At 54.6% G+C, this 25,325-nt stretch overlaps 1 protein-coding gene across 1 annotated transcript; it reads left to right on the top strand.

The window, feature by feature from the left end:
* Positions 1–1,804: 1,804 nt before the first annotated feature.
* SEC14L2 (SEC14 like lipid binding 2) lies at positions 1,805–23,936 on the top strand. Its single transcript, XM_043436638.1, has 12 exons — positions 1,805–2,005; positions 4,149–4,224; positions 9,111–9,154; positions 9,507–9,566; positions 10,106–10,294; positions 11,980–12,075; positions 12,213–12,273; positions 12,654–12,737; positions 16,296–16,402; positions 16,489–16,628; positions 16,776–16,945; positions 22,330–23,936. Exons 1-12 carry the CDS (start codon positions 1,952–1,954, stop codon positions 22,458–22,460), a joined length of 1,212 nt encoding a protein of 403 aa, XP_043292573.1. The 5' UTR covers positions 1,805–1,951; the 3' UTR covers positions 22,461–23,936.
* Positions 23,937–25,325: the final 1,389 nt, after the last annotated feature.

Genomic DNA, 25,325 nt, shown 5'->3' with positions numbered 1-25,325 from the left:
CTCTCTATCGCGATGCACGGGCTCTGGAGCTCAGAAGCTTACTTGCTTGCATGGCATGTGGGATCTTCGCTTCCCTACCAGGGATCGAACCCAAGTCCCCTGCATTGCAAGGCAGATTCTCAACCACTGGGCAGCCAGGGAAGTCCCCCACCCCAGATTTTTAGGGCCCAGTCCAATGGTACTCCCTCCATGAAGCCTTTTCTTTGCGACATTTATCTCGTCCTTGTATTCTAGCTCCTTAAGGGAGCCTGAGTATTAGTGATCCGTGGCCCAGAAAATAGGCCCAAGTGCCAGACATCAGGGCGTGCGTGCGTGCTTGCTAAGTCACTTCAATCGTGTCAGACTCTGTGTGACCCTATGGACCATAGCCCACCAGGCTCTTCTGTCTAAGGGATTCTCCAGGCAAGAATACTGGAGTGGGTTGCCATGCCCTCCTCCAGGGAATCTTCCTGACCCAGGGATCGAACCTGGGTCTCTGGTATCTTCTGCATTGGCAGGCAGGTTCTCTACCACTACCGCCTTTGGTGCCTCTGTCTCTTTTGGGAGTGCAGGATGGCACCCTACTCATTTCAGGATCCCCAGAACAGCGCCCAGGGCCTGGCATGCAGTAGGAGGAAAGAATGGCCAAGGCATGTGACCCGCTGCTACCCTGGTGGTAGGATTAGCATGGGGGAGGGGAACCCGGGCAGAGAGGGAAGTCTGGTGAGCGTGGAAAGTAGGAAATGGCTTCAGTGTATGGGGAGGGGACACGGCAGGACGGTCAGATGGCTTCTGTCCCACAAGTCAGGCTTGCAACTACCCGGGGAACCCACAGCTCCGGCCTCTGGGTGTGGGCAGGGGAAGCAGATAAGCTTTCACTGGCCATCGGCTTTCACTGTGGCTTCCTCCGCATCCACCCTGTACCCCCACCCCGAGGCTGAAGCCTGGCCAGGCAGGCTGCAAAGGCAGGCTGAGCAGAGAGAGGATGAAGGCAGTGGTCACAGAGGGGACCCCTGGGCCAAGCACTGCGCTCAGAGCATTATGTACGTTAGCTGGCTTTATCCTCTCCTGCTGACCCAAGGTCCAGATCATCCAAATCCATTTAGTGGACGAAGAGGCTTGGATTCAGAGGTGAACTTGCTCCCCAAAGTCTCATAAAACGAAGGGGAAGATTTAGGGTTCAAACCCAAGATCTTCTGATTCCCAGAGAGGAAGCACTCCTCCATGCCAACGGAGAGTGCCAGCACCTTGCGAGCCTCTTGGAGAGCTGAGAAGGTCAGGAGCAGAGGACAGGGCCCCAGGTGGGGAGATTAGGTCTGGGCTTCCCTACCCCTCAGACTGCCTGCCCCACGGCAGGAAGGGGAAAGGCTGTTAACCCCTGCAAGGCCCCCAGTTGGGTTGGCAGCAGAGGCCCAAATCCATGGCAGGACAGGAGGAAGGCAGGGACCCCAGAGAGAAAAAGACACTGTCCTGGAAGCGATGGCTAGTTTTAGGGGACCTGGCCCCCCGCTACAGGGGCATCAGGCAAGCTCCCTCCCGGGTTGGAGGGAGAAGTCTGGCATCCTGGGGACCTGATCTTACAAGAAATCATTAGATAGTACCCAGATGGGGTCACACGGCCCAGAGAGCTCAGGTGTCTCCTCCAAGGTCACACCGTGAGCTAAAGGTAAATTTAGGACTGCAACCCAGACTTCCTGCCCCACTGCGGTCCACCGGCCTCGGCCCGGGTGGGCACTCGCGCGCGCCCCTCCCGCCCAGGTCTCCGCTTCAGGAGGGCGGAGGGGACCCGCCTCGGATGCTCCCGCGCCCGGCGCATCGCTCCCTACTCCGCCCCTTGGGATTCTTTAAGAGGCGGGGCTTGGCCGCCACCCGCGGCCCGGGCAAAAGGCTGGGACTCGACTCCGGCGGCGGCGGAGAACGCGTCGGTGCTCCATCTGCTGCGGCAACCGCCGCGCCCCGAGCCTGAGCCACGATGAGCGGCAGGGTCGGCGACCTGAGCCCCAAGCAGAAGGAGGCGCTGGGCAAGGTGAGCCTCGCCCCGGCCCCGGCGACGATGGCCGGCTCCTCCTCCGGCGGCGGCGGGGGCCGGGGAAGGGGCTGGGCGGGGGGCGAGCGCGGGTCCGCGGGCGGCCGGCGGAGGGAGCGGCGGCCGCCGCGCCGAGCTGCCCGCGGCCGCCGACCCCCCACACGCCCTGGCCTCCTCCGCCGGCCGAGGGGACCCCGGGGAAGTTTGGCCGCCCCGGCCCCATCCTCGGGCGAGTCCTTGGCGCTGCCACCTGGGAAAGAAGTGGCTGCTTGGGAGCCCACGGAGCCAGCTGGGGGGGCACAGAGGCAACGTTGGTTCCCGGGCACTGGCAGCCGGGCCCCGGGGGCAGGGGCAGGGCCCCAGGTTCCCTCCCATTTCCGGGAGGTTTTCCTCTGGCAGAGGGGCAGTGAGTGGCATATGGAAGGGGCCTCCTCCCGAGGGCTCCTTGGGAGACTTGGATGGCTTCTGCTCTGGCCCCGAGTCTGTCTGCGACCTTGGGCACAAGCGGTCCTTCTCCGCTCGCTCCTTGAGGGAAGAAATTGAGGAGTTTGGACGAGATGGTGGAGGGGGAGCACCTGCTGGTGCAAAGCCTGGGATCCTACCGGGGCCAGGCTGAGTTGGGCTTAGTTTGAGCTGATACCAGCTCCTCACCCTCCACCCTAACTCCCCTGTCCTGCCACCCAGCCGCCGCCCCCGCCCCAACCTCCCTGGCTGGGGACTCGGGCTGATGCTTTCCAGGAGGCAAGGAGGGAAGCCTGCCTTTGCCTTGGTGCCTGGGCAGAGGAAGGGGACAGCAGTTTCCGAGCCCCACCCTCTCCCACCAGCTGCCCTTGGGGAGAGGAGAGAGTGACCATTCTTGGAACCGACTGGGTCCAGCCTTAAGGTCTGGAGGCTCCACAACCGGGCATTTTCCCACTGCTGAGAAACTGGGGGAGGAGGGTTGGCAGGTGCCTCCTGCCAGGAATAGTGGGGCCGTGGCACCAGCCCCATGAAATTGTCGCCCCAGGCCGGGCCTCCCCATCCCAGGAGGCTGGGGGGTAGGGAGGTTTCAGATATTACTGCTGACCTGCAGGGGACATCAGGCAGAGAAGGGATTAGGTGGTGATTAAACTAGGAATCGGGGGCTGGGGAGGGTCCTTGGTAAGGGGTGGCGGCACGCCAGAGTCCCTGGGGTTCTGGGAGCTCTCTGGGGGCTGGGATGGTTTCAGTCCCTGGCTGACCCCAGCAAGGGGCAGAGGTGGTGGGTCCTCATTGGTCCCTCTGTGGCTGCCCCATAGGTCAGTGACTGGGAGCAGGAGGCTTGGGGACAGCACGGCACGTGGGGGCATGCTCACAGCCAGGGTTGAGAGCGGTGGGATGTGGGCGTGGCCATCCTTGGGGTCACTGTCCAGCTCTTGTTTGGCACTCGCCGCCCTTTCCCCCGCTGTGGCTTCTGCCTGGAACTGTTCCCTCCACCCGGATTGCTGCCTTTGGAGTCCTTCAAGCTCAAATGCCATTATTATATGAAGTCACGTAAGATCCCGCCTCTTCCTGGCCCCAGTTAGAATCTAACTCTTCCCTCTGCCCGCCAGCACGTTGCTCAGCATTCCGTCACTAAAGGGGGAGACCATGGTGGAAAGCGTGCCTGCTCTGGCCTGGGACAGACCGAGGTTTGCTTACCAGCTCTGCTGATTACTAATTGTTGACCCTGGGGCTGTGACTTCACCTCTCTGAGCTCTGATTCCTTCATCTGTAAAGTGGGAGCAGTCATACCTCTAGGGACTCTGAGTGAAGAGTGAATCAGTGCCAAGTTCAGTGCTGGGCGCACCAGAAATGCTTGGTAAACAGATGCCCTTACAGTGGCACACCCCAGGTTGTCTCCTGTGACAGTTATCTAGGGACATGTCTGCCCATCGGCCACGAAGGAGTGTGTAAGTGCCCGCAGCCAGGCCGGGGCGGTGTTGTACTTCCTGCCCATCTCCTTCCGCTACCCAGCTCCCACCTGCATGACCCACACAGGGCCCCGTGCCGCCCAGGTGCTCAGCCTGTGTCTGCAGAGTTGCCCCCCACTGAGCAGGGGTCCAGCGAAAGCCTCTACGGAGAGCCGCGAGCAGAGGGCGGTCAGGGTGGGACCTGCCGCTCACCCAGCTGCCTCTCACTGCAGTTTCGGGAGAATGTCCAGGATGTGCTGCCCGCCCTGCCGAATCCAGATGACTATTTTCTCCTGCGCTGGCTCCGAGGTGAGGGGAGAGGGGCTGCAGGAGGGAGCCTGGGCTAGAGGCTTGCTCTGGGTCACAGAAATGGCAACCTCTGGGAACCCTGCCCCTGGCGCGCTCAGGATCTGGAGGATTCAACCTTTAGAACCAAAAGGGTTCTTGGCTCTTAGATAATTTCATCTCTCCGTTGGATAGTATTGGGTAGACAGTCACACTGAGGCTCAGAGAGGTCACTTGCCCCGAGGCGCACATCATTGAGCTGCAGGCAGAGGACCGGAGCCCACAGCCCTGTGCCCTGTCCGTCCACTGGATGAACACACTCTGCTGATGGATGTGGGGAAGCAGGTTGAGGAAATGCCGGGAAAGGCCCCACGCTGGTGGGAAGTTGGAGGCAGAGCCAAGTTCAGAACCAGAGTCTTGGCCCTGGGAGAGGCTGGCCCCTTCTGTGGGAACAGCAGGGTGCCTGCTGCCAGAGGTTCATGTGTCCTCAGGGAGGGGCAGAGTGCGTAGGGGAATACCGTGGGTGGGATTCAGCCCAATCTAGGTTTACACAGCTCCCCTCAAGCCACCGTCTGGCTCCAGAGCCCTGAGATCTCTTCCAGCTCTGCCTGGCCTGTACCTGGGCCAGAGGTGAACCTCTGTCCTCGGCCCCTGTGTGGGAGAGCAGGACGAGATAGGGTGTCCTGGATGCTGCAGGGTGGGACATAGCGGTGCCATGCCCGTGGTGGTGAAATGTACACGTTTCTGCTAGCATCGGGGTCCAACTCAACCCCACGCTGCAACTCCTGAAATCTTTTTTCTTTCTTCTCTTCTTCTGTGATTCAAGTCAGGTGCCACCCTCTTTCTCAATTCTTGTGACATATTTTTCTTTTTCTTCCTTTGTAGAAACTTTACCGCCAGACACAGAAATAATAGAGAACATTTCTCTCTGTTATTTTAGCAGAGATTAAATTGGGACCCAGAATCGTGGTGGTTTAGTCACTAAGTCATGTCCGACTCTTGTGACCCCCACGGACTGCAACCCGCCAGGCTCCTCTGTCCATGGGATTCTCCGGACAAGAATACTGGAGTGGAGATACAGAGTCGTAGCCCCCAGTATTAAAGTTAAGGCCCGGCCGATTAGTTGTTTATAGATATAGATACACACATGCGTCTCCTACGAGTCTTGGGATAGGTGGAGAGACACGTTTTTCTGTTTCAGCCCAGGAACTGAAGAGCTGGGGCACTCTGGAGAGGCTGCTAGCAGGCCTCCCCACACCCCAGGACACAAGAGCCCCCTGAGGCTCTGTGTGCCTCAGAAAGTGCCACTTGTCCTCCCCCCCCAAAAAAAGCTGTGAACTGCCCCCTACCTCTGCCCACTCAGAAAGGGTGGGGGGCAGCGAGGAGGGGCGGCGGTGGAGTCAGTGCAGAGTGGGAGGATATTCTGGCTCAGCCTTTACTGAAGGGCTGCAGCTAGCAGGGGGCGGGTGGGGAGAGTGAGCCAACAGCCTTTACTGAAGGGCCAGCTGCCGGAGGATCAGACACACCTCCCAGCTCCTTTGAGGTGGGGGGATTGTGGTTTCAGAGAGCTGTTGAGGTGAACAGCGTCGCAGCTGTCTTTTACGTAAGAGAAGCCGGCAGCTGGTTTCCCAGGCACCCCAAGCCCCCAGTCCTAGGACAGCTCCTGTCCTTCTCTTTGCAGGAATAGAGGAGTGCAGTCATCCTCATTTGCCACATGAGAAAATTGAGGCTCAGAGAGGGGAGGGCGCTTACCTGAGGGCACACAGCAAATGCGAAACGGAATCAGGGCAGAAACCTCGGGCCCCTGGTTCCCAGGCCAGCATCCTCTCGAGTCAGCCACAGCTGTCCACCCCCTTCTCTGCCAAGGCAGGCTCTGTCTCTTCAAACCGAGGACGTATCTCCTCTGCACTTTATTTGTGCCCCACATTTTCCTGGGCAGGAGCTCAGGCCTGGTCAGACTCTACTGTGCATTTCAATTGAGGTTTTTTGTCCCCTTGCTTTTCTTTTCCTTTTTGGCTGTGCTGTGTAGCATGCAAGGATCTTAGTTCCCTGACCGGGAATCGAACCCAAGCCCTCGGCAGTGGAAGCTCAGAGTCCTAATCACTGGACTGCCAGGGAATTCCGCCCCCCTCCCACCCACCTTTTTAAAAGAAACCTTTTTTTCTTTCTCCTTCTCATTCTAAAGAAAACATTTGCAAGGCACCCGCCAGCCAGGTGGCTTTCTGTAGCCTAGGTGTGAGTGAGCTCTGGGTTCCTCTGTTCTCTCTTCCCCGACATGGGCTCAGCTTTCTGCTGGCCCTCAGGCCCTCACACATCACTTTCCCACGACCACCCCCCTCTCCCCTCCCCAGTTCTGGGCACGCTAGTGAGGAGGAGGGTCAGATGGCAAGGTAAAACCAGGAGATGGAGGAAATCTGTGAGCCCGGCAGGGCAACACTTAGCCTCCTCGTTTCCCAGGACTAGGAAGGGATGAAGTAAGAACCCAGGACTCCGGCTCCCAGGCCCATCTCTCTGGCAGTGCCCTAAGCCATGCCCCGAGCTGCCCCCTGACCAGGGGGCAGAAGCCCTGGAGAGGCCTGAACGAACAGGCCCGGGGAGGCCTCAGGCCTGTACTGCCAGGGGCAATGGCAGCTTGGGGAGGGCCCACGAAGACCCTGAATATTGGGCCCGAACCGCTAAGGGTTCACTGGAGAGCTTCACTGAGATAAGGGGCTCACGATTCGCCACCACTCCTGTTCCCCAGGAGGATGACGTCACAGTTGGGGGTTCCCTCCCTCGCCTGGAGGATTCCCAGTTTCAGGTCCGGCTGGGCTCCCCTGGCATGACAGCATGGTGCCTTGTGTCTTCCAAGTGTTTTTTAGCTCATTGGGCAATTCGGCCAGAGATGCTGCAATATCTTGTCCAAGGTCAAACAGGAAGAAGGCGGAAGGGCTGAGATGCAAACCCAGGTTATATTCCTCTGATAGCTGCCCACCCCTAACTGCCATGACGGCACGTGGAGGGGGACCACGAGAGGGGACTTCCCCAGAGCCAAGCCTTTTCATTTCTGCAGGCACGTGTCTGGCCCGAGTGATGAGCGTGGCTTTGGGCATATCTCTTGTTGCATCCTTTGGGTGCAGGAGAGTGGACTGCGTTTCAGGGCAGCAGAGTCAGGGAATGTGCCCGGCCACTCCCGGAGAGCCGCGATTAAGGGGCCGGTGGCGGTCCAGAGGGCAGCCTGTCTGGCCCAGGTCCCGGGGCTGTCAGCAGATCTGAGTGTCGATGTGACCCACAGGGGACATCGGGCTGGGAGGGGCAGTTCATAGGCTGCATGGCAAAATTGCTCAGAATGTGGATCTCAGAAGCTCTTTAAGAAATGCAATGTGGCTGACTGTAACAAGATGAAATCTGATAGAGAGAGATCCAGAAAACCGCCTCTCAGCCTATGGGATAGAGGCTTCTCAGTAGCCCAGGTGAAAAGGATTTGGGGGTTTCAGTGTTTGGGAAGCTTTGCTCAAGTTAAGGACCTGGCCTCTGGCCAAGAAAGTTCTTAGGTTTAATTGGAGAAGGGTAGATAACACCTGTGCTCTGGCCCACACACTTCAGGAGGGGTGCTGGGAAACTGGAAAACCTCCAAAGGGAAGTGGATGGACTTGACACCAGGCTGTGCAGGGTGGTTAAAGGATCGACGGATGGGCAGCATGTTGGCAGGCGGGGACTCAGGGTGGCAGCACAGAGTTTGCTTGGAGGGGTTGTCACGTGGCTGAGGAAGCACCCCTTCCTCTCTGAGGGTCTCTGCAGAAGGGTCTCTGCTCAGAACAGTGAGGGCCAAGTGCATATGGCTGCCTGGATTGTCTGGAAGCAGGTGGCCTTGGTGGGCAGAGAGGTCTTTGTTTTGAACTTTGAGCAGGACAGTGTGTCGAGGTTTGTGCTTGAGATTCAGTTGACCCAGTTCAGTTCAGTTGCTCTGCTGCTGCTGCTGCTGCTAAGTCTCTCAGTCGTGTCCGACTCTTTGTGACCCCATGGACTGCAGCACGCCAGGCTTCCCTGTCCATCACCAACTCCCCGAGCTTGCTCAAGCTCATGTCCATTGAGTCAGTGATGCCATCCAACCATCTCATCCTCTGTCATCCCCTGCTCCTCCTGCTCTCAATCTTTCCCAGCATCAGGGTCTTTTCTAATGAGTCAGTTCTCATCAGGTGGCCAAAGTATTGGAGCTTCAGCTTCAGCAGCAGTCCTTCCAATGAATATTCAGGACTGATTGCCTTTAGGGTGGACTGGTTTGATCTCCTTGCAGTCCAAGGGACTCTCAAGAGTCTTCTCCAACACCACAGTTCAAAAGCATCAGTTCTTTGGCGCTGAACTGTTGACCCAGGGGAACTCTGATTCTGAAACTTCCTGGGAATCCTGGGAGGAGAAGGGCCCTCTGTCCCCCTGGGTATGCGTGGGTCCTTTGATGACTGGAGGCTCATCACCGCCACCCCCATCCTACTGGGATGTACTGCCAGTCCTGCCCCAGATTACGGGGCAGCTGTGTTCATCTTTGAACCCAAGGTCAAGTTCTCAGCACTGGGTGTTAGACCCTGCAGGAGATTAGCTTTGTGGAAGGAGAAGGCTAAATGATAAGGGAGTCCAGGGTTTGCTTTTCCTGAGAAGAGATAAGATCCTTGACTTGATTGCATCTGCTAGGAGAGAACTCTTTTGACCCTGAACTTGCAGGGCTGCTCCCACCTGCCCTGAGCCTTGGCCTGCTCTCCCTGCAAGCCCAGGGGTCGAGGTGCTCCCCAAACCCTCAGTGAATGTCCTCACCCCACCTCCGCATGAGGGGTGATCTGAGAGTCCCTAGGGCCCCAGCGCAGGAGCAGGACAGGCTCTCAGTCCTCAGTGCCCAGGCTACTGGCCTAACTATTGTCCGTGTTTCCCTGTTACAGCAAGAAACTTCGACCTGCAGAAATCCGAGGCCATGCTCCGGAAGGTGAGACCCATTGGTTGCTTCCATTCCTGCCCACGGGAATCACACCGTGCCCGGACTTCTGCCCAGTCCTCCCACCCTGATCACAGCCTGTACTGCCTTATCCTGGGCAACAGAGTGCATTCCCTTCCCGGGAAACAGAGCTTTCACAGTTCTGGGCCAACCAAGAATTATAATCTGTGCTGCTGAGACCTTGGAAACAGGCACTGCCTTCTCTTCTCTTCCTGCCAGTGGCTTTCTCGTGACTTACCTGTGGTCAGTGGTCCGTTTGTGCTGTCACCCGTTGCTAGATGCCTGTTAAGGGTGGCCCCCTCCCCTGCCCTGCTCTTTTAAAGTCCCAATTATGTGTTTGCAGCATGTGGAGTTCCGGAAGCAAAAGGACATTGACAACATCACGAGCTGGCAGCCTCCAGAGGTGAGGACGGATTATCCCACCCCATCCCACGTGAGGAGGTCTGTTACAGCCACAGCCTGTATCCTGCGTCCACGGGACTGGGACCCTCAGACGAAAGGTCTGACAAGGCCGAAAGTTGGCCGATGGCTCAGCGTGTAAAGAATCTGCCTGCAATGCAGGCGACAGAGGAGACTCGGGTTCTGTCCCTGAGTGGGGAAGATGCCCTGGAGGAGGAAATGGCCACCCACTCCAGTATTCTTGCATGGAGAATGCCATGGACAGAGGACCCCGGTGGGCTACAGTCCATGGGGTCGCGCAGAGTTGGACACGCCCGAGGGACTGCAGTAGTACAGTACAGTACCCCATGTGAGGTCTGTTAGGGCCACAGTCCTGGGCCTCTGGGCCTGGGGCCTTCAGGGAAGGTCTGACGATGCCGAGTCACTGAATGAGTATCCATTGGCACCCGGGGGAGGATCAACCCAGAGGAGGGCCCTGGACACGGGGAAAGGGGTAGCTGCCCTGGGCCTGCTGACCAGGCGCCCCCCTCTGTCTTGGCCCAGGTGGTCCAGCAGTACCTGTCAGGGGGCATGTGCGGCTACGACTTGGAAGGCTCCCCCATCTGGTACGACATCATTGGTCCCCTGGACGCCAAGGGTCTGCTCCTCTCGGCCAGCAAGCAGGACTTGCTCAAGACCAAGATGCGGGACTGCGAGCTGCTGCTGCAGGAATGTGTCCGCCAGAGCGAAAAGGTGAGGGGGCCGGCACGGCCGGTGGAGTTGGTCACGCCGGCGCGTGGATGTCACATGTGGCTTGAAGCGCAGCCTCAGGGCTCAGGCCCTGATGCGTGGATTTCATTGACCAGTGAGATTACAGAGTTTTAGGGGCTGACCTGTGTTGCCAGATTTCATTTTTCTTCTAAGTAAGGACTGAGAAAACACTTACCAGCTATTATTGCCATAATTAACCCCCAAACTATAGGGAGAGTGTCATCTCAGAACAAAGGGTAGAACTTCAGGATTTGCCTGGCAGTCCAGTGGTTAAGACTCCCTGCTTCCACTGCAGGGGGGTGGGGGTTTGATCCCTGGTCAGGGAAGTTCAGCATGGTGCAGTCAGGAAAAAAAAAAGAGACAGTCCTTTTATTTTTTTTTTCTTTCTTATTTTTTAAATTATGAGAGTATGATGATACATTTACAGGAGACTTGGAAAGTACAAAACAAGGTTACATACAGTTTCACTATATATTACAATTATTGTTTTAAGTAGATAAATTAAGATTTTTAGTTGGAATTTCAGTAACAGACTCTTCAAAAATTAATAGAATGAATAGAAAAGTAGAAGGATATAGTAGACCTAAAAAGCACTGTGAATCAATTCAACATAATTAAGATTTATACAGTTTTCACACAACAGCAGGATACGGATTCTGTTCAAGTTCCCATAGATTATAAACCAGGAGACACTGGAAGATATAAAGGGACATAAAACAAGGTGCAAGTAGTTCATGGTCTCAAGGTATTGAAATCATACAGAGTCTGTTCTCTTAACACTGGAATTATGTTAGAAATCAATATCAAGAGATTTCAAAATAACCCACATATTCTCAAGTGCAGTGTGACTTTCATCATGAGAGATCTTTGACTCAGCCATTGAAAGAAGAGGCAGTCCTTTAGATTGAGTAAAGTTTGGCTTCGTAAAAACATACTAAGTTATTGTTCCTTTTCTCCTGTTGCCTGGGCACCAGTGGAGCCTTTGTCGGGCCCACCCTATCCTTGGACGGTTATTTGGGTGCTGCTGGTGTCAGCTCAGGTTCTGTGCTTGTCTCACTCAAGTCAGACAGACAGAAGGACAGCTGACTCTCTTACAGGAGAGAGACTGAAGAGCAAGCTGGAGCCGCCACGGTCCTCTCTCCTTCCCTCCTCCTCAGCCGTCGTAAACATGCAGTGAAACGATGTGATAGGTTTGGGGACATTTTAACAGTGTCATCCACAGTCGCTGAGCACCTAGCGTGTGCCGAGGCCCTGCAGGGCTGCGTGTGGAGAGAAGCGTTAGACGGGGATGCCCCTTTAGGGCTCCTGTTGGCCTGAGAGCATGTGTGCCTGTGAGATACGTGGCCGCATGGAGCGCAGAGGAAAGGGGGCGGACACCAGGTCAAACTGCAGAACAGAAGGGGCCTCAGATGTCATCTCGGCCTACCCAGTTGTTTACTGAACGAGAAGAGGGCGATCTAGACGGGAAGGGGGACTTGTCTAGGCCACAGTTCCGGCCTGAGGGTAATTATCTTGATTTGGAAAACCCTGGGTCTGGCCCTGCCCGGATCTGGTTGCATATGGGTACAAAGTACAATCAGTGTTTCCCCTGAACCAGGGTGGCCTTTGGTGTGTGTTTATGGGGGTGGAGCCGCATGATGTGACTTTCTGCTCTTGTGCCCCTGCAGATGGGGAAGAAGATAGAGACCACCACCCTGATCTATGACTGCGAGGGCCTGGGTCTCAAGCATCTCTGGAAGCCGGCCGTGGAGGCCTACGGAGAGGTGAGGGCCAGGGCTGGGGTGGAGTGGGAGGGTGAGAGATAGGGGTGCTCGGAGGCCCTGTGGGGTAGGGGAGGCTGGAGGAAGCAGAGCCTCTCTCCTTGGCACAGAGTTCCGAGCCCGCTGAATTCTTTTCACAGTTTCTTTGCATGTTTGAGGAAAATTATCCCGAAACACTGAAGCGTCTTTTTATTGTTAAAGGTAAGTTGGGAACTACCTGTGATGAAGCCAAATAGGAAGGAGGGGCCGAAAATGTTCCTGGGACAGATTCGGGGGAGAATAAAATTAGAATGAGCCAGAGGTTGGGGTGGCGGTTTTAGGACACATTCTGAAGACTGACTTGTGACTACGCAGACGGCGTCATAATTCACATGGCTTTTAGTATTTACCTCCTTCGAGCCTGGTGAGGAAGTTGGAGCATTCCCCTCTGTACAGATGGGACAGCTGAACCTCACACAGGCTGCCTACGTGGGCTCCACAGCCCCGGGAGTGTGTGGCCTGATGCCGGGGGCCGTGATAGACGTGGTTAGGGACACAGTGAGTTCTGCTCCGGGGCTCATGTGGCCTGGTCTCTGTTGCAGCTCCCAAGCTGTTCCCTGTGGCCTACAACCTCGTCAAACCGTTCCTGAGTGAGGACACTCGTAAGAAGATCCAGGTTCTGGGAGGTGAGTAGCCTAGAGTCTCTGAACCAGGGCTGCGTGGCAGCAACTCCTCCGGGGATGGCGTCACAGGGAAGGCCTGAGCCACCAGGGCCAAGGCTCCCTCTTTTGGTTGGGGCGCAGTGGGACCCCGGGAGCAGGCTGGGCCCCAGCAAGGGGCTTCTTCCTCTCTGATTTCATGAGAACTCTTCCTATAACACTGGGGAAAATCAAAGGTGAATGAGATGCCAGCCCTCATTCTCGGTGAGCTTGCAATGAAACAGGAGAGGGCCCTTGAAGAGAAAGCTGGGACACAAGCTAGAAGAGGCCCTGGACGCGACTGAGCAGGGGGGTCACAGGAGCACAGCTGGCTTCGTTGAACGGGCACCTGCTGTGTGCCCAGCCCTGGACTAGGTAGGTGTCAAGGCCACAGAGGGAGGACAGAGTCCCTTAAAGAGCTGGTGGCCTCTCGGAAAGGGAGACACCAACAGGTGTATCGGCGTGAGCATGCATGTGTGCTCAGTCGCATCCGACTCTGAGACCCCGTGACCACAGCCCACCAGGCTCCTCTGTCCATGGGATTCTCCAGGCAAGAACACTGGAGTGGGTTGCCACTTCTGGTCCAGGGGATCTTCCCAGCCCAGGGATCGAACCCACATCTCCTGTGTTGGCAGGTGGGTTCTATACCACCGAGCCACCTGGGTAAAACCACAGCAGTGTGTGATGTTACATGTAAAAGGGAGGCGTCCATAGGAACACTGAGTGGGGCGCTTAGCCCACCCAGCCTGGGTAGGGGGCGGCGCCTCCCTCGGCTGCGAGCTGTGGAGTGAGTCGGGCGGCTGGATAAAGCGAGGCAGCAAGCCGTTGGGCAGAGAGAAGGGCACTTAGCAAAGACTTTGCACACTGTGGCAAGGGTGGCTGTAGCGTGCACCGCAGGGTGTGGCAAGAGATGACACGAGGAGGGAGCCGGGTGCCAGGAGCTGGGTGGCAGAGAACCCAGGGCCTGTGCTGGGGAGCTGGGTGTGGCTCTGCAGGCTCCTGGGCACTGGAGAGGAGCTCCGATTGGGTGGCGGAGTAGCTGCCAAGATCTGATTCTCTGTTGATTGTGAGGGGCGAGATACCATTTTTGCACACCACGGCCACAGTCCACATGCCTGGAGCTGAAAGGCTGAGTGGGGGCGGGGGCGGTAGGGACAGAGAGGAGAGGGTGGATTTCAGACTTCTGTAGGAGGTGGAACTCAATTGCCTGGAAGTAGGAAGGGAGGAAGATAAATCTAGAATGGCTCCCTGGGGTCTGGCACAAGTGACTGAGCACTGCAGTCACTTCCACTGGGAAATAATACGACCGGAAGGAAAAGCTCCAAGTTGAATTCGAGGAGACTGTGAGATGTACAGATGTTGGGGAGGCCTGGGCCTGAATCTTAGGGGGCAGACTCTGGTCCGGAGTTCTGGGACTTTTCAGAAACAGGGTCAACCCTGAAGGAAATCAACCCAGAATATTCACTGGAAGGACTGATGCTGAAGCTCCAGTACTGTGGCCATCTGATCCGAAGAGCTGACTCATTGGAAAAGACCCTAATGCTGGGAAAGATTGAAGTCAAAAGGAGAGGGGGGTGGGGTGGTGACAGATGATGAGATGGTTAAATAGCATCACCGACTCAATGGACATGAATCTGAGCAAACTCTGGGAGATGGTGGAGGACAGGGAAGCTGGGTGTGGGGCAGTCCATGGGGTCGCAAAGAGTCGGACACGACTTAGCGACGGAACAACAACAGGCAGTGGCTAAGACCTTGAGAAGGAAATGAGACTGCCCATGGAACAGAGGCTGAAGCGTGGGGGATATCCAGGCTCGAGGGCAGGCAGAGAAAGAGGAGCCCGCCAGGGAGGCGGAGAAGTGGTTGGCGGGGAAGCAGGTGGACGTCAGGGGCCGAGACGGAAGATGCTCGGGAATCAAGGCAGCCAGGGACAAGCAGGGGGCGAGTCTGGCTGGAGTGTGACGTGGAGTGGTGGGAGGAAAGCCTAGACAAGTGGATCGGCTTCATGGATGGCTTAAGGCCACCTGCGGTGCTGAACTTGGAGAACAGGGAGTTCTGAAGGCTTCTGAATGTTCGCCTTCAGGCACCACGTTGAATGCAGAGGTTTTGCAAACGTGTGCTGAGGCCTGGGTGTGGCGTGAAGCAGTCTGGAGGGCACAGGACCTCTGGCTATTGGTCCTGGCTCTGGCACAACGAGTTCTGTCCTTGTTGCCTCAGTTCCTGTCTGTAAGATGGGAAGAATCGTCCTGGCTGGATTCCAACCCTCCAGCTGAGCTGGGGGAAGAAAAAAGTCTGAGCGAAAGGCTCTTGATGAGTTTTGGCTTTTCTGTGGCTGCCGCCCACCACGTGCGTGAGCCCAGTTTGGTTTCCTGGCAGCGAGGCCGCGGAGGAGGTTCAGTATGTTTCCCACCCACACCTGAAACCCTTTCAACCGAATCCGCCTTGGGCTGGGAAGGCACAGATCTTCAACAGAGAGGGGGCAGAAATTCACCCTGGGCTGCAGCTCAGCACGGATGGAAGCACCCCGAGACCGGGCACGTGTCCCTGCGGTTGCTTGGTCGCAGGTCTCTAGATGCCTGCGGGCTGGGAGCCCTAGAGTGTGCTCGTGGGTTTCCAGGCGGCACCGGCCTCACAGGATGCAGCCGGTGCCCTGTGACTCGGGGCTGCTGCCTCTGTCGTGTCTGCAGTCAGCGCGGAGAGGTTCCCAGGGTCACAATACTGTCCTTTGGCTGACACTCGGTTAGGAGTCTGAAATGGCAGAGGAGTGGATCTCAGCCTTGGTTGCACCTGAGGCCAACTCTCCTAGCCAGGAAAGGGTATGATTACTAAAATAAGCCAAAAAAAAAAGAAAAATCACCGGTTGCCAGACAGCCTAAACAAGAGCAGAAGTGAAAGTGTGCCAGGGGCAAAGCCAAGGGAGCTCTCTTAAGAGGTTAGTCTACAGTGATGCATTCATTCAGTCATGATTGAGCAGAGGGTGATGGGGGACGAGACCCCCGGTCGGGCCCTCACGTCGGTCTAACCAGGGCGGATCATGTTGACTCGGGCCCTCCTGCCTGAAGCACGTGCTGTGCCCTCTGCATGGAATGCCTTTCCCTTTGTTCCTTCCTGCTTGCACTTGAGACATCTGTATCCCTTTCCTGGGAGTGATAATACACTCTCCTAAGGATAGGGCACTTTACAGTTTAGGACAAACACCTTCTCGAGTGCTTAGTTCACTTCCATCCCACCATGATCTTGCAAGGCAGCAGGAGGACCTAGGCTCAGAACGGAGTGGCTTGCCTCGGGTTGACCAGCTGGCCAGAGGCCATGGGGCCATGACTCTGCTCTCGTTTCCTGGTACAGCGTTGGGCAGTCCCCTGGGTGACGGCCCCTCTCGAACCCCTCTGCAGAGCTGTGTGCACATCCTGTGCTCCCAAGGCCCGTGTTTGGTATGCGGGGGCGGACGGGTTTTGTTCTGCCTCTTGTGTGTAGACTGCCAGGGCTGTGATGAAATCCTGCCTAGTGCTGATCCTTTTTTTTTCCCTCCTTCCTTCCCTCTCCTGCCAGCAAACTGGAAGGAGGTTTTGCTGAAATACATCAGCCCCGACCAGTTGCCTGTGGAGTATGGGGGCACCATGACTGACCCTGATGGAAACCCCAAATGTAAATCCAAGGTACGGGCTTCCCCAGGGGGCTGAAGGTGACCGGGAAACGCCTGGCCCCAGTACTTGTTCCAGCTCATCCCGTGCCCTGCTTCTAGATCAACTACGGGGGTGACATCCCCAAGAAGTATTACGTGCGGGACCAGGTGAAGCAGCAGTACGAACACAGTGTGCAGATTTCCCGGGGCTCCTCCCACCAAGTGGAGTATGAGATCCTCTTCCCGGGCTGCGTCCTCAGGTAGGGTCCTGGGCCCTCCCAGGAGACCGGGGCCTGCCGCCCTCGGTGCCGGCCGGCGGGCTGAGGCGGGAGAAGCCTTGGTGACAGGACTCTAGAGAGGGCACGTACAGACAGAGTCACGTCTGAGTGGGTGGCTGTCCCCTGCAGGTGGCAGTTCATGTCGGATGGTTCGGACATCGGTTTTGGGATTTTCCTGAAGACCAAGATGGGGGAGCGGCAGCGGGCCGGGGAGATGAGGGAGGTGCTGCCCAACCAGAGGTACAACGCTCACCTGGTGCCCGAGGACGGGACCCTCACCTGCAGCGACCCTGGCATCTGTAAGTCTCTCAAAGCCCCTGCTCTAGCTGTCTGCCTGTGAGGGCCCTCTTTCTCCCTGGATTTGAGCTCCCAGACGGTTAGCACTAGAAGCAGAACTCCATCAGTTCCACCCTGTCTTGCATAGATGAGGAAGCCTAGGATGGAGGGGTGAGAGGGCAGGCCCAGGTGACCCAGCTGGTTAACAGCGGGGTAGGACTCTGACCTGATGCTCCCAGGTAAAGGAGAGTCACAGTGCTAGGTGACTCCAAGAGTTCAGAACGCCTGCGCTCTGGTGCCGGGTCGCCCTGGGGCTGTGACTGCCACTATCAGACGTTTCCGGGGGATGCCCCTTCCCCAGACATCAGAGAGGCAGAACAGGTTGGGCAGGTGCAGGGATCACAGGGTGAGCAGAACCCAGCTTTGACTCTGCCGAGCTTCACTCATCTCCAGCTTGATCAAAAAGTGACCACAGAACATGAACAGGAAGTTTACTCAAGAGGAATAAAAATGGCAAATAGACATTGGAAAAGGTGCTTAACCTCACTTAGCTTTGCAATATCGATCAAATTCCCTTTGACTCAGCAATTCTACATCTGAAAAGTTATCCTACAGAGATATTTATACAAGGACACAAAGATCTAGGTGCACAGATGTTCTTAGCAGTTTGGGAAACTGACAATAAGTTAAATGGCTTTATTAAACAAATTATGGTCTGCCTATACAGTAGAATACAATATCACATTAAAGAGAATAAAGTGACATATAAGATATCTGAAACTGAAAGTGAAGTTGCTCAGTCGTGTCCGACTCTTTGCGACCCCATGGGAGCCTGTGGCCCACCAGGCTCCTCTGTCCATGGGATTTTCCAGGCAAGAGTGGGTTGCCATTTCCTTCTCCAGGGGATCTTCCTGACCTCGGGATCGAACCCAGGTCTCCTGCATTGCAGGCAGACTCTTAACATGTTAAAAAAAAATAAGGCATGAGACATACCATATATGGTATATCCTCACGTTGACTAAAAAAGAAGTCAAAAGAATTCTGGGGATTCTATACTAACGCTAGTGGTGGTTATCTCTGGGAACTTAAGGAAGCTTACAGAGGGCTTTTGTTTTTTCTATACTGGTTCTGCAAATACAGTTTATGTTACAAAGAACACGTACTATATTTCTAGGCAGAAAAATCACACATACACACACAGAAAATGCCCCTCAAATCTCCAGTTACCTCTCTGTCTGAGCCGAGGGGCCAGGCATGGAACATCAGTAAGGGCTTTGTCATCCAGCTGTGATAGACTTGACCACAGACTGGTCCGTAGGCCAGTGACTTGGCCTCCCGGAGCTTCAGTCCCCTGATTGCTACAACGGGGATGAAGTTCTGTACCTCCTGGGGACACCTGATAATGAAATGTGATCAGGTCGGTGCAGCACTTAGCATCATGCCTGCCCTACAGCACTCAGCACACCGTGGCCGCCGTTATTATTTATTAGGGCAAGACCCGGAGGAGATAGTGCCGGAGAGGGGACAAGCCCAGTGCCGTTTCCATGGCAACACCACCAGTTCTGCGCTAGTCCCACAGATGTCTCTGTCTCTGTACTTGTCCACACCACCGCCCCAAACCTCAGATCCTGTGTCCTCCCCCGCAGCCCAGGCAACCTCAGTCTCTGCCGCCCCCTCCTCACAGATGCTCTGTGGTCTGGCTCCCTGGGGAGGAAAGCTATGCTTGTTAGCGAGCTGCTGGGTCCTCAGGGAGAAGGCGGTATACTTTGTGCTGCATCAGGCATCAGGTGTGGCACCAACCCAGACACTGTCATCCTCAGAGCATAAAGCACTTGGTCCATGCAAGCCTGAGTTTCTTTATTCTAAAGAACAGGGAAGCTGAGGTATAGAGAGGTATACTCTCCCACAGTGTAGCATGCGTAGACACCAAGAGACAGATATGGGCAAGAAATGAGGCAGGATCTCGTGACCACAGACTAACCTAGAGATGGTCATGTGACAGAGGAGAGAGCGGGGTCCCAGACCCGGGAAGTAATTAGCCCGAGCCCAGGAGCAGAGCCCAGCCCGTTTTCCATCACTGCCCACTGCTTCTCTGTAGTACCACGTAGGACCATGAACTCTTTAACATAATCAGGCTTAGGTTTGCAAATCCCAGATTTTAGTTACTCGTGGATACTAGGAAGTGTTTACCTGCCTGCAGGGGCCTTGACTGGGAGCTTTTTATTGTCCGTTCTCGGGAGGCACAGAGCCCCAGCATCCACGCCCCCAGCCCAGGTTTAAAGACAGCGAGGTGGGGTCGGCTGTTGCCTGGGTCATGGCCGAGGTTAGAGCTGAGCCTGTGAGAACCCGGTGTTAGGTTACAAGCTCACCTGTGGGAGCTGATGCCTTGGGGGAACCAGGCAACACTCTGAAAAGTAGAGCGTAACCACCCAGTGGAGAAATTACAGCTCTGAGTCCAGTGGTAGGAGCCCACGAACCCTCCCTGGGCTGTGCCGGTCATTTCCCAAGCATACTCAAAATTTGAACTAATTCCACTTTGGTTTTCTCCCAACTAATATATCCTCAGGCCCTGATTGTAGAGTACTTGTCTAGGAAAGAAAAAGATTCAGGAAAAAAAGATCTGAACTCTGTTTGCTGGGAGTGTGTGGTGTGGTCAGAGAGCTGAAACATGTAGGGAGGTTAAACAGCCCAGCTGGGCACCAGGAGACGTGGTTTCTGAGTCCAGCTTTGCAAGTAACCCTCCCAAGTGTTTTGAGCAACTGCCTCTAAATAATTAGATTTTGCTCTTTTTTTCCTTAAAATGAGGGGAGTAGGCTAGAGCGGGAGATCTTAATCTGGGGTCTGTGGCTCCCCAGAGCAGTGCTTTTAAATCTTAAAGACCAACCATCTCCCTTTTATAATAGTGTCTAATGTCCTCTCTACTATCCTGAAATGAAATTCATACATACTATAACCCACCTACATACATAACTAAAAATTTAATACACTCTATTGGGAATATAGGGCTTTGCTGGTGGCCCAGATGTTAAAAAGAGATGGTCTGCAATGCAGTAGACCTGGGTTCAATCCCTGGGTTGCAAAGATCTCCTGGAGAAGGGAATGGCTACCCACTCCAGTATTCTTGCCTGGAGAATTCTATGGGCAGAGGAGCCTAGTGGGCTACAGTCTATGGGGTTGCATAGAATTGGACATGACTGAGCAACTAACACTTTCACTTTAATCTGGAATATAAAAGAGAAATTTATGGACACTAATTGAGAATCTTTCACGAATGAGAGGGCACAGTTACCCCCAGCACCTCTCTTCAGAATGGTAACTTTCCTACTGGGAACCACTACCCCAGAGGGTCCATGATGGGCTCTGTGGGATCTGAAATTGTATGCTGTCAGATTCTCAAGGAGATCAGTTCCCCTACAAAAGTGAAGAAGCCCTAGCCCGGAGAATCTCTGGGGCCTCTATGAGTCCGTGAGTACATGATTAGTGTCAAAATGAACCACTCCAATTCATGACCTCCGCTTCCCTCAGGCCTGGGCCTAAGAACAGCGCCTTCCTTGTTTCTGAGGACAGAATGTCATGCTAGGCAGAGTCATCTCAGCCCTGGTGCTTGGTCCAAGGAGCTCAAAGACTTCTCCTCTAGCATGACTGACTCTGGTTGCTAAGGCTGTGTCATCCAGGGCAGAGAGGAAGTTTCCTTCTTTCCAGAGGCACCATTGGTCCTGAAGAACTCTGGCACAGAGAGAAAATTGATGGCTATTATTACTCACTCCATACCATGAAGAAAAGGGTGGGTGGTATGTCTACCCTTGCTCTAAACTATGCATTTTATCCAGGGGCAGAAAAAGGGAAGATCACATCTCAGGATTAAATACACAGGGTATTTTTCGGCTGGGAAAAGTTAGAAGACAAGGATGCAGAAAGAGCAGAGCTAGTGTTTTTGTTTTCCCACCCTGTTCTTTGGAAGGGGTGTTTGACTGCAATGGAACAACTCAAAAAAAGAAGGGTTAGATTAAAAGCAGTCTGTTTGTTGGCCAAGGCTTGGAAGCCTTCTCTGCCAACTGCATGCCCATTTTCTCTCTCCCTAGGAAATCACTAACAGGTCTTGTGAATTATCCTAAATATTTTCCAGCCCTTTAGGAGCATTACATGTCTCCACAATATACAGGACATGTGCCCACCCACACATACACATTCATAGGAATTAGCATCTGTCATTCAGTGTATATTTGAAGGAATTTTGACACTGTAAAACTTGTCAGTGTAGGTGGGCCGAGTAACAAAGCCAAAAAGAATTTTTTTTTTTTAAACATATATTAACAAAAGGGGCTTCCCCAGTGGCTCAGCGGTAACAAATCCACCTGCAATGCAGGAGACGTGGGTTCAATCCCTGGGTTGGGAAGATCCCCAGGAGGAGGGCATGGCAACCCACTCCAGTAATCCTGCCTGGAGAATCCCATGGACTGAGGAGCCTGGTGGGCAACAGTCCATAGGGTCACAGAGTTGGATATGTCTAAGCAGCTAAGCACTCACTGATATTAACAGAAATGTTGTAAACAGTCTACAGACTGTTCTGCAGTTTGCTTTTTTGGCCTAAGGATATATTGTCAACAGTTTCCCTGGTTAATTCTCATGAAGCTCACCACCTTCTTTTTATCCAGTATAGTATATTTCAATAAAAACTTTTAAAGTAGTTCTCTTTTGAACATTTTCGTTTTCCTCATCTTTCATGATTACAAATAGGGGTGCATTGAGCATCTTTGTCCATTTATCTTTCTGTGGGATAAATTTCTGGTTCAAAAAGTTTGCCTAAAAAAAAGGTTGCCTGTTTTACTTTTTTCAGAAACTGAACAGGATTGGGCTTTCCAGGGCCCAAGTCAGTCAGCAGTGCAGGCCAGAGGGAAATTCCAGCTCCATCCCTTCTTCACTGTGTGACACAGTGACTTCCTTTTTCTATAAAACAAGACTAATGTTGAACTCAAGAGTTATCATGAATAATATAGATTGCCAACCCTCTCCTGAGTTGCAGGAATAGCCGTTGTTACCATTACTATCGTTATTTTAACAAGTACTGCTGCTACTAACTCTGTTTCCCCCTTTCAAGACCCAGTTCAAGCTCTAACTCCTTTAAAAAGCCTTGCTCATGATTTCAGTCTATAGGGCCCCCTCCTTCCAAGCTGTTAACAGATGTGACTTGTCTCTGCCACTTATCTGGCACTTGGCATGTTCTTTTTTCTTCCTCTTCATGAACATCTTGTAACCCACTTAGACTGGGTTTCAGAAGGTGAAGGACCATTGCTTATGCCACCTTCATCCTCATTACCTCCCACACTGACTTGCTTAGCCAACAAAACTTGCTGTCTCTAAGCTCTGTGGGGACTGCCTGAATGTCTGTCTCTTTGCCTCCCCTCAGATGTCCTGCGGTTTGACAACACCTACAGTTTCATTCATGCAAAGAAGGTCAGTTTCACCGTGGAGGTCCTGCTTCCAGACAAAGCCTCAGAAGAGAAGATGAAACAGTTGGGGGCAGTCACCCCAAAGTAATGCCTCCCCCCACAGCAGGCCTGGCTCCCTCAGTGTCTCCCCATCAGTTTCTGCCCCTTGTAATAATGGTCATTTCCCCAGCACTCAGACACCCAGAAAAACTGGGCTAGGAGAAGGGCCTTGGGGCTGGATCTGGGGAGCCTTCATTTGAGAATAAGAAAGACTGGGAGAGTAGCTGGAGTGGGTCTCCTTGCCTCTCACATTACTAAGGAGCCCCAGGGGTTGGGCACTGAGATAGTATCTGCCTTGTAAACTGTGCCAACTTCACCTGTCCAGTGTAGGCTGAGACAGGAAGGCAGGTACCATGGGGTGGAAGGGAAGAAATTTGGAAAAAGGGGAGAGATTGAGACCTAACACTTCAGGGAAGCCAGCTGCTGGGGGTGGGAACTTGCTCCCAAATGAACATGTAAATCTAGATCATAATGAGGAATAACAAGGTAGCCAGTTCCTAGAGTTATGGTGGGGGTTCTGAGGCTCTTCTGCCCTTTGTCTCCAAGGCTGGGATCTTTTGGCTTTTCTCAGGTCTTGGAAAGTGGCCTGAATCAGCACAGATCTTCCCCTTTAAGGGTGAGAGGCAGGCCTCTCCCTCACCTCGAGGAATTCAGTGACCCCTGGGTCCTGCTGGCTGCCTCTTTAATTACTGATGATTGTCAATGACTCAGAGCTTCCTGGGACGGTGAGCTTTGGTACCCAGCCACTGTCCTCCAATGAAAACAGAGCACAGGGAAGTTACCTCCCGAGATCCCAGCTCTGGGAAGGGCCAGAGAGGCTGGTGGGTGCGAGTTCTGGGGCTTCCACCCGTATTTTTAGTGCTGCCAGCCTTTCATTAACTCATCATTTGAGCACCCCACCCCAAAGTGACAGATGGGATCAAGGCAGTGAGGGCGCTAAATCTCCCAGGGTGCCCGACAGCCCACTTCCTGACTGACCTGAGCGAGGCCTTAGCAGTCCCGTCTCTGGGAGGCACATGGTGGGTGCTGCGGGTTCCTGGTGCCTGTTGGGGAGGCTTCCACGGCAGGGGCTCAGGGCAGCCACAGATAGCCTCGGAGGCCCCCCATCCCCTCCGTCTGCGGTGACAAGCAGGGATGGCCACGGTGGGGGGCGGGGGAGCGGTTAGGAGTGGCGGGTCGGCGACCAGGGGCCGCAGGTCACAGACCCCGCGGGCATTCACGACCCTTAACCCAGCTCCACGTCTTCCAAACAAACACCAGGCCCTGCACAGAGCTGGGGAAGGCGCCCTGCCCCGGCCCTCGCTGCCTGGGGCATTCCTTCCCCTCAGAAACCCAGGCCCTGGCCCAGCCTGGGGGGTGGTCTAGCCAAGCTGAAGGGGCAGGAGCAGGGGGGAGGCTGGCGCTGACAGGAGGCCCCGAGGCCGCACAGGCCCCAGCCAGACCCTTCCGGAGGACATCCCGACCTTTGTTTACAACGCTCTGTTAGGAAAAGTAACCAATGAATAAAGACCGTTCAGCGCGCAGAGCGTGGAACTCTGCGCCCTCTGTCTCGCTCCTCACACTTCCTCACTCAGGCAAACTTCCGCCTCAGCACCCTAGCGTCTACCCGCCAATAAGCGGGGCGCATGCGCAGGAGCTACCCGCTAACCTCGTGTGAGCGCCCCTCACGGCCAGCTCGTCCCCAGATTGGCCCGACCGGTGGGCTGTCTTCCGCCATCTTTGCTAAGGGCACTAATGGTCCTGACTGCCTTCACAGTCAGGGCGGAGGCCCCGCCTCGCTCCGCCCCGGCTTCTGCAGCTAACTAGTGCGGGTCCGGCGAGCGCGCGCAGAGCTTGTGGTGGGCCTGGATTGGGAGGGTGGCGGAGAAGCGACGATCACGTGGCATTAGGGACCGTCTCCTAATTCCGCGCAGGCACTGCCAGTGTTTCCGGGGTCGGGGATCGCCTTTGGGTCCCGAACCCAGCTTCCTGCAAGATCCCGCTGACCTGGCTGCCCTACACGATCCTACAATGATAAAGCCTCCCAGGGCTGACAACAGGGCTCTCGATGGCAGGCTGTGATCTTTATTTGATGATAATAAGGCTAATTCTTTAATGAGCATTTCCTGGGCACCAGGCAACAGCCCGGTGCTTACCTCTTAGCGTTACTGCAAGGATTCAAGGAAACAGTAATACATGCAGAGCTCTTAGAAAGCCTGGTACAAGTGTACGCTCAGTAAGTGTCGGCTACTTTTCATTTCTTACAGACCTGGCTGACAGCAGGTGGCACAACTGAGATTTGAACCCAGGACTGCCTGTGTTTAAAGGCTATGCCTTTGTTTGCTGATACCCAACCCCCCTCCCCCAGGGATTCACAGAGCTTTAGTGAAGTGCATTTATTCCTCACGTGGGTAAACCGAAGTCCAGGTGGCTAAGAGTTTCCTCTTTAGTGATCAATAACCCCATGTCTTGTCATTCTGTTCTGCCCATTTCCCTTAAGTGTTGTACCCTAAGTCTGTTTCCCTGGCCTCATTCCTTTATTGTTCATTCGAGGTCCTGCTGGGAAGAAGGGCAGTCTAGTGAGACCCCAGTGCTTGAGAGCACAGGCCCCTAGGGAGAAGGGTCTCCAGTAGAGTTCAAGCAGCGACTTCGCTGGGGGTCCAGTGGTTAAAACTCTGCCACACTTCCAGTGTAGGGGCGTGGGTCCCATTCCTGGTTGTGCAACTAAGATCCCACATTCCCCGGTACAGATGGGGAAAAATGTCCAAACATCCACCTCAGTGGGGTTCTCACCCTTCACCCCCGCTGCCTTAGGTGCTCAGCTCACCTTAGGAGCATGGAAACTGGACCTACGCTGCCTGGAATCAAATGCCAGCTTCACTATTCAGCAGTTTTTTGTTCTAGGGAAGTGATCTATTTTTTCTGTCTCTATTCC

This window comes from Cervus canadensis, chromosome 1 (genome assembly GCF_019320065.1).
Source record: "Cervus canadensis isolate Bull #8, Minnesota chromosome 1, ASM1932006v1, whole genome shotgun sequence".
Taxonomy (NCBI): domain Eukaryota; kingdom Metazoa; phylum Chordata; class Mammalia; order Artiodactyla; family Cervidae; genus Cervus; species Cervus canadensis.
The sequence above is the reverse complement of the archived record's forward strand: the minus strand, read 5'-3'. Positions and strand labels throughout refer to the sequence as shown.